The 9,277-nt window shown below is 42.0% G+C and overlaps 1 protein-coding gene across 4 annotated transcripts in view; it reads right to left on the bottom strand.

Moving 5' to 3' along the window:
* Window positions 1-3,900: 3,900 nt before the first annotated feature.
* RGS12 (regulator of G protein signaling 12) overlaps window positions 3,901-9,277 on the bottom strand; it is an 87,027-nt gene continuing 81,650 nt past the window's right edge. For all 4 annotated transcript variants that reach the window (XM_083757288.1, XM_083757286.1, XM_083757285.1 and 1 more), the window contains 2 exons: window positions 5,316-7,131; window positions 3,901-5,226 (listed from right to left, as the gene is read on the bottom strand). Coding sequence is in view for 3 of the 4 variants with exons in the window: in XM_083757286.1 (XP_083613412.1) it covers window positions 6,776-7,131 (356 nt within the window). In the remaining variant the exon portion in view is untranslated. The remainder of the gene's footprint in view (window positions 5,227-5,315; window positions 7,132-9,277) is intronic.

The following is a 9,277-nucleotide window of genomic DNA, read 5'->3' as shown; positions in this document are numbered from 1 at the left end:
AGTTTACGTAGCAAAGATTCAGGTTTGGTCTTTTCCCATTATTGGGTTAGGGTGGTAATCAGAACTCAAACACATCGCTTTTATTAGGGCATCAGACCAAGCTTGGTCCCAGTGGGACATTATGTGATTGGGATGCCCTTTCCCTTGTGGAGATTGGTGACTCTCCTGAGTTTGCTGGTGGTGCCAAGGAAGGAACCTGTGGTGTTGGAGTCCATGCAGCGGTGACCCCTCAGAGATTTTGGTTCTCTGGACTTTGCTCAAGCTGATGCCCATGTGCAGCTCTCTTCCCCCAGGAAAGGCAGCCAGAAAAGACTTTTGCTTCACCCATAGCCACAGCCTTGAATTTGAGCAGAAACCAGACATTGCTCTCCTTCACAGGAGACAGCCTGCTTCTTCCTCCAACTTCTAGCTTACACCCACCCACCCCTCAGCCCTGGCCTTTGTCTTTTCCTAACTCACTACCAGCGAGTTGAGGGAGGGTGGCCCACCCAGGCCCACCCATTTGCTTTCTGGCATGGAGCACTTCTTTTGTAACCTTATGCCCCATTCTCAGAAGGCCATTACCATTACTTGTCTGGCTAGTTCAATAAGCCTTGCTTAGATTTTAACACTTGCTGGATCCAGGAATTAGAAGGGTCTCAACATACAACTTACTCCCTTGCCCCCCACAACTCATAACGTTATTATTTAACTAGAAAGCACTCTGAAGGTATTTGAACCATGCAGTTTGTGGGTGGCCTCACAATCCCAATCCCCACCATGAATTGTTGAATTATTATTATTTTTTAACCTCATAATAATAAGTCCAGGCAGTGAGGTGACTCCATCCCAGGATGGCAAAGGCATATGGGCAATAGAGAAAGTTTCAGTAAGGTGCTTCATCTTTTCCATGTCCCAGTAAGAAAGGAACAAGAGGCCATTCTAGACTTGTAGCTCCACAGCAGGTTCCTGAAGATTCTGCATGAAGATACTAGAATTGGACATCTTCCCCTACAGTCCCTCTTGCACCTGTGCTTTAGTTTGCCAGGACTTAGCTATCTGCAAAAGCACTGGCGTAGGGAGGGTAATGTCTGCAGGGTTGTGGATCAAACCTGAGTTTTCTCAAATAATTATCTAGACACAGCTAGATTTCTGAGTGAAATTTTTGGTGTTGGTTTTTTATGAAGAAAAAAAAAATATTGTAAATGCACCCACTTTTGAAATTCTGCCAACCAAGTTGAAGGAGTTTAGAATAAACTCATTTGCACTTTATTCAGGGTTACATTTTTAGATGTACTAGAGTTTCTGCTTTTCCACCCACGTTGTTCATTAGCATATTAGACACCCCCACGACATGTTTCCAATAGGTTTATAGCTTTAAAAGCAAAGGAAGAAAGCTCTGACGATAGATTTGAGTAGGCTGCAGCCTCCTCTGCCGCCCTGGGAGAGTTCACATTTTAGTTGTAAATTAAATATCTCCCTTTCTACAGAGCTGTTGACCCCAATAGGTTGTTTTCAGCAAGATCAAACGGTAAGTCAAGTGAAAGGAGTCTGTGACTGTTGCGTAGGGAAATTCCCCTTTTACGAAGGAGCCATCAGCTGAACACATAACTTGACAATCTGTAGGAGGTGAAGCCTGAAGGACATACAAGAGTCAGGCTATATTCCTGCCTTCATGCACATCAAGGATTTAGAATAGCTTCATATACTAGTGATGATTATTTTTTGCAGATCCTGGCCCGGTTCAACACAGATCCAGCTGCCCTCTGCAATACAAATGTAATTGTTTTATCCCTGTTGGTACATGAAAAGACTCAAATGCATATTCACCACATTTTTTTATAAATGGGGTTTTGTAACCTATTTACAAAATCTCCAATGGAAAGTGACTTGCAAAACAAAGAAAGAAATCCCTAGCAGAGCAGAACAACTGACCATGTGGAAACATCCTCATAACCCCTTGAGAAAATCAGAAGCAGTGCTGATGGAGGTAATGGACACCTGGCTCTTCAAAGGAGGGGAGTAGAGCCTTTTAGAGTATCCCAAGAGTTGTTAGTTTGAACTGCCCCACTATCAGACCCACATGTAGCATTTGCCTCAGTGTCGCTTGATGAATTAAATCAAGAGGAAAGCTCATAGAGGGTCCCACGAAAAAAGGAGGTGAGCAGCAGGGGGGCCAGATTCTCAAGCAGAAGGTCAACAGGACCAGACCGCTGCTGACACTACTGCAGACGGAAGAAAAGAGAGCCAAACCTCAAGGAAGCAGCTGTTAAAGTCTTTTCCCTGTAGCTCATGTTTGTTCTTGACTACAGCTTGTGGTGGGACGCGGGTGGCGCTGTGGGTTAAACCACTGAGCCTAGGGCTTGCCGATCAGAAGGTTGGTGGTTCGAATCCCTGTGACGGGGTGAGCTCCCGTTGCTCGGTCCCTGCTCCTGCCAAACTAGCAGTTTGAAAGCACGTCAAAGTGCAAGTAGATAAATAGGAACCGCTCCGGCGGGAAGGTAAATGGCGTTTCCGTGCACTGCTCTGGTTCGCCAGAAGCGGCTTAGTCATGCTGGTCACATGACCCGGAAACTGTACGCCAGTTCCCTTGGCCATTAAAGCAAGATGAGCGCCGCAACCCCAGAGTTGTGGTTAGCAAGGAGAGAACGTGACCATGCCCAGGGGCAAAGCTAGGCTTTATTTCACCAGGGTCAAAGACCCTGTTTGGCACCCTCCACATGCATTTGCCTAAACGCAGACACAGACTGGGAGCCTCTGGAGGCTTCACCAAGGGCAAAAATACCCAGAGTGACTGGGGAAACCCAGTCAGATAGACGGGGTATAAATAATTTATCATTATTAATTGTTGTTGTTGTTGTTACCTGGCTACCACCCACCGCCTTCTACGACTCGGCCATGCTAAACCAAAAGGTGGCTTATGACATGCTAAGCCAAATTTCGGACTGTTCTCCCCCAGCCCTACAGGCTGCTGCAGCCCCCCTAAGGTGGGTCTGCTTCCTTCCTGCTGTCCTGCGTCGATGTGCAGGACTTGTCTAATGAGCAATATACTTTCTAATCCAGGAAAATCAGGATCTGAAGAGCTCACTAGCTTTTCCTGACCTATAATGTAAGCAAGTTGTTTTCATTTTGTCCCGCTCATAAATACAGCATAGCTTGGGAGCTCAGTACTTAAAGGAATGTCTCTTTCCAAATGAATTTAGGGATGAGAGGAATCCTGTTATGTACTGAAGTTCACCCTGGTTCACCCTGGGCCAGCAGGGGGATACTGTAGATAGTTCAGGTCCACATATGCAAATAAGGGATCGAAAGTGACGTTCAGTGATTGGATAGTTACAGAAAGTGTTACAGTTGCGTTGTAGTGGAGCTCTATATAAGCAGGCTGGCTGAACCCTTCAGTTCTGTTCTGTTCTGGCCTGTGAATAAACAAGAGCTGTTTGGAGAATCGCTGTGTCGTCTGATATGTTCACCCACAACTTAACAAATCAACTGAAGACTAACAAGTGAATTTCTTTCAGTCCGTCCATTCAACCCCCATTACGACAACTACTCTGCCTGTAAAAACTATTTGCCTCAGTTTTATACAAAAAAAGTTTTTTTAAAAAGAAAAAACATGAACACATTATGAATCCAGAAACTGCTTTGTAATATACATTATTTAAATATCCATTGATGTACACAGGTGCCTATTAGTTTTTCTTCTTTCTGAAGTGTTTGTTCCCAAAGGCAGCCTCTGTGCACCAAGACTGCAATCCTGCCCACGGCCAATGAGAAATAAATCCCACTGCGCTCTGTGAGGTTTACTCTTGAGTAAGTGGGATTAGAATTTCAGCCTTAATTTCCTTCCTATTGTAGATTTTTAAAACCAATGTAATGAATCACTCCTCATAGTTCTTTTCACATGGAAAGAACAGGAAATGCTGAAATATTTAATATTACTTTAATATCATACAAGCAGATTACAAGTTCATTTATTACACTGTAGACTGATTCCTTAGCATCATTATAACAAGATGTTGTGCTCTTAATTAAGCTAAACTGAATTCTTGTTTTAAACACACAACTGGATTAATTCTGAAGCTCAAATTGCATTTATTATTTCTTACTTCAAACAAAACAAAATTAGTATTTGAAAATAACTGATTTATGTAAGTTGTAATAATATATCATTGTAAAGAAAAAAATGGACCATAATTTTTGGAAAGTGATGGACAATCTGATATTTAAATTATATATATTTCCCAATGACAGATTTTTACTACTCAAATTCCAAATGAAAATTTAAGATTGGTTCCAGAGGGCAAAATATTTGCAGTTCAATAGATCATTAATTAATTGAGATGAAAAAGCAGCTGACACACCAAAATAGTTTCTTTCTTTTTCTTCCACTTAATTGCGTGACTCTCCAGATTCAGCAATATAGGACTGTTAGTCTGTATGTTTTTTGTTATGAAATGTGCTTTGCAAGTGTGGCAAGTTCACTCTTATGTTTAGCATCACCTGCTTCTGTTGAAAAACTGAGAGGCTGCTTCCTATTGGCTCATTACATTTGCACAGAGAGGCCCAAAGTGATCATACTGACACCAATATTTTCCTTTATCTGATGTCCAGAAGAATACACTGATGTGGCAAGATCAACACTGGCTATGCAACCCACACAGCTGGATTCCCACCACTAGCCATGGGTCTGTTCTGACAGTTTCCTGTAACATTTTCCTGTAAAATTTTCAGCTGAATTGTATAATGAAAGTGTTTCCATATTTACATATGCTTCTCATGCTACATATACACACCTACCAAGTATAAGGAGACGACAACTGGTGATTTCACCTCAAACAGGGGCTCCTATATCCTACCACACCACCACAATGAGTGTACAGGCAGCAACCGTTTTAGACACGTCCAATATGTGCATGACTGTGCATGTGCGTATTGTGCTAAACCTGGAAATGACCCAAAAAGTCTCATAAAGGGGCAAAACAGGGCTTGGGCAAAATGGGGTGTTTGCAGGCTTTTTCAATGGTGTCTCAAATACATACAATTTCACTTGGAATGTGTGGTGCCTGGGAACGTAACCCGTGTGTAAATTGGAGGTTGGCTGTACCTGTCTCAGCTAGAAGAACACATCTCCACAGTCTGCATTACTTTCTGCCCATTCTATGGAACCACAATGTTGTCATTGTTTGTCCCACTTAAGTGATTGTAGCCAGGAAAATGGGTCAGGATTTCACCAATCTTCTCTTCCCACTTCACTTTGGTCAAAACAAAAAAAATTCCTTCCAGTAGCACCTTAAAGACCAACTAAGTTAGTTCTTGGTATGAGCTTTCGTGTGCACTTCATTTTGGGAGCAACTCCTAAGGCCTTCTCTTCTACTGATAAAATTTCCAGTCCGGAGGTACAGAATTTCTCCATACTAGTTTCTGAGGGCCTTCTATGTCCTTATACAGCACAGAGTAATTTCAGAATTATAAATCCTGGGATGGGGGCCTTTGGCCTCACAGATGTTGCTGGACTCTGTAGCTCATCAGGCAGAGTAGGCATGGCCAATGGTCAGGGATGACCACTGTAGCTCAACAACACTGAGAGCCACATGATCCCCATGCCCATCTTGGACTGCCTAGTTTGTATTAAAATTGTCTCCTTTGCCAGCCTCAACTTGTAATGAAAAATACTCTATGGATTGACAGTGGAGACAATATATATGCATTTTCCCTTGTTTGTTTGTTTTGTAGCACAAAAAAGCTTTCGTAAGATAAGATATTGAACTAGGGCAGGAATAGATATCCTGGACTATTATAGTCAACTTCCATGCTGGTGATCCTATGTACTTTTCATTTACCATACTTATTTCCCAGCATGGAAGTTGATATTCAGCCCATGAAAGACTAGAGACTGGTTAAAGGGATCTGTGGATTTAACATGCAGGTTTTAACAAAATGTAAATAGAATCAGCTGAGTGGGTGGGTAATAATTATTAGGCTCACAGCAGACATCTCCTTCCTGCTGATTCTATTCACATTTAACAACAACAACAACAACACTTTAAACAACATACTGTATTTAACTTCACATCTTGTTAGCCTTAAGAATTTTAAAGGTTTATATCTGAAAGTGAATAGCTAGAGAAGTTCAGGTAAGGGACCTTCAAGAAGTGTGATCTTTGTGAATGAGAATGGAAACTGACTTTATACACACTGCTCAGACTGTTATGCCGTACAACCTTCAGATATTGAACTTCTTTGAATTTTGCAATGCAACTCTCATCCCAAGAAATTACTGAAATGCATATTTTATGATAAAATACACTTATATATGCTTACGTTTAGAGAATACATATTTATAAATGCATATTTTGTGACAGAGGTGCCATCTTCTTAAGGGGATGGGGAGGTCCAATGTGATGCCGCGTGACAGCTCACACGATGTCAGGGAGCAGAGCCAAACTCCCCCTGAATATTGGCTCATCTCAGCCCCCTCAAAAATACCAAGGGGGGGGGGAGAGGGAGAACTGCCTCGGTCCCTCTGAGTTGGCATGCCTGTTTTGTGAGAAGATACATTCAGAAATATGTATTTTAAAACATATTTATGTACTAATTTGTGTATGTTTTTCCAGTAAATTTTATAACAAGACCGTTGTTTTTTTGGTGGATTTTCTTAGATGCTGTCAACAAGTTTCACTGTCTCCTGGTAAAAGGGAATTGTGCAGCTTGTGTATATGTTCCAAAGGCAATAAATGTACTAGTGCTTGCAATGACCTCGGAGAATGAAGTTTCTGGAGCCAGGCATAGTGCAATTTCATACAAATGTTGCTTTACACTCGTCATCCTTATTTTTCTCGCTCTTAGCAGCAATAAGAGATGGAAGATCTGATGTCCTGTAGACACCTGTTCGCATCCTCCCTTGGCAAGATTTTAACTCTGCAATACAGCCTTCAAAACTGAGGTTCCCTTCAGATTCACTACAAGACCAGGCCAGACCATCTTCTGGAGCAACTCTATCCACATCTATTACACAACTTACAGGGAGTTCATTTCTGAACATTTCCCCCCTAAATTCAGCAGCGATAAAGTCATGACTAGTTTTTTTAGAACTTTGTTCATAAAGGTTTCCTCCAGCTACTTGCACATCATTTTTCTTCCTGTGGCTCACACCTAGAAAAAAAAGGAAAAGGAAAAGACAAAAAAGGGGATAATATTTATTATGCTTCGCTTTACACAAGTCAAATTTTACAGTCTATCGCGTTTCAACAGCTTGGATATTTTGCTATCCTATTTTTGTGGTGCAAAATACTAAAATTTTATATATCTGAGCTGAGTCTGTAGAACTAACCTTGTGGTTTTAATTGTAAATTTGTACATTGCTTTGCACATCTGTCACGGCAGAAAAAGTAATGAATATGTACAAAAATTGATAAAAATATAAATGCATTATTTACAAACTTCCAAATAATAGAATCACAATAGGCCAGGATTCTCATTCAAAAACATGTGATTAGAATAATCAAATATAGCCATAAAAGCAAATAATACAGTATAAGCTCTTTTGTAATCAAATCACCATTCCAGTTCCTTACGTATCATTGAAGATTTCTGAGAGTGAAGGCAATTAACAAAATGTGGGATATATCCAGCCTCATATAACCAACATGCTTAACTCTAATTATTGCATGAAGGGGTTAAGACCATAGTGTTTTCTGATTTTAAATCTCTGCTGGGGCTCTCTCAGCAAAGAATACTTGCCCCAAATCTGGATCTAGTCATCCAGGGAATTCTCCTTTTTTATTTTATCATATCTACATTTTTCCTTTTTACCAAATACAACATTAACCAACACAAACGGACTTTTAAAAGCCAAGTCACCCTGTCAAGAAGGCTGCTCAGTATTAGCAGCTTAGTTTCTGGATAAATTTAAGCCAGAAAGGGCCCACAATTCCTTCCGTAAGTAATATATCCAACCCATTGCATGTTTACATGGGAGTAGATCCCACTGAACACTGTATGACTTGCAGTTACTACCTCTGCTTGCTTACAGGAGGCCACGATGGCACAAGTACAATCAGGTTGGGGGAAAATAACCCCTTCCCTTTTTTCTTTATGTTGGAAGCGGGTGGGGAAAGCTGAGTGGGAATGCCTCCAAGTTAAAAACTTTTGGAATAGAGTATTCTCCATTATAGCCCAATTACAAGCCAACCCCTTTCTCCAAATTCTGCCTTTTTCGTTGTTTAGTCGTGTCCGACTCTTCGTGACCCCATGGACCAGAGCTCGCCAGGCACTCCTGTCTTCCACTGCCTCCCACAGTTTGGTGAAACTCATGTTGGTAGCTTCAAGAACACTGCCCAACCATCTCGTCCTCTGTCGTCCCCTTCTCCTTGCGCCCTCCATCTTTCCCAACATCAGGGTCTTTTCCAGGCAGTCTTCTCTTCTCATGAGTTGGCCAAAGTATTGGAGCCTCAGCTTCAGGATCTGTCCTGCCTTGGCCCTACTATCTTTGGACACAGACTTAGGCTCCACGCTGTGCCACAGCAAACGAGTAGGTTTCTTACTGACCGCAGCACGATTAGCAATAGTTCAGCAATGGAAGAACCAGACTGAAATACCCCTGAACACATGGCAGGGGTGAAACTAGCCTTGATTTCACCCCACACATTTGCATATATACACACACAGGCAGGGAGCCTCAATGGTGCCCCTCTGGAGGTTTCACCTGAGGGGGAGCCTGGCTAGCCCCCCATAGCTACGGCCTTGCATATGGGAAAATAATATCTGGGATACAGCAATGTTTGAGCGTTTCACCGGACACAGGAGGGCAATTAAAGGCATAACGAATAGAGACACCCTTCCATAAACATGGACCCCTTTCTTTAACTATGCTAATGACAACAATCAAGAACTTCTTATACCAACTGCTCAATATTCTCAGTGGAGGGGTTACGTTAAGTAATAGGTTTGATTGCTGAATGTGTAAGTATATGTCTGGAGGCAATGGATAATGGTTACTGTATTTCCATTTGTTTGCAATGTGTGAAATACAAATTTGTTAAAAAGAAGAGATGGGGCTGTGGCTGACAGATCTCAGAGCTAGTTTTGACTTAGCATGGGCAAGGGAAGTTGTATTTTGAAAGTTTATTGGACACAAAAGTCAAGAAAAGATAAGATGTTGGATGAATAGGTAAAGGTACCCCTGCCCGTACGGGCCAGTCTTGACAGACTCTGGGGTTGTGCGCCCATCTCACTTAAGAGGCCAGGGGCCAGCGCTGTCCGGAGACACTTCCGGGTCACGTGGCCAGCGTGACATCGC

This window comes from Podarcis gaigeae (assembly GCF_964106915.1).
Source record: "Podarcis gaigeae genome assembly, chromosome: 9".
Classification (NCBI taxonomy): domain Eukaryota; kingdom Metazoa; phylum Chordata; class Lepidosauria; order Squamata; family Lacertidae; genus Podarcis; species Podarcis gaigeae.
The sequence above is the reverse complement of the archived record's forward strand: the minus strand, read 5'-3'. Positions and strand labels throughout refer to the sequence as shown.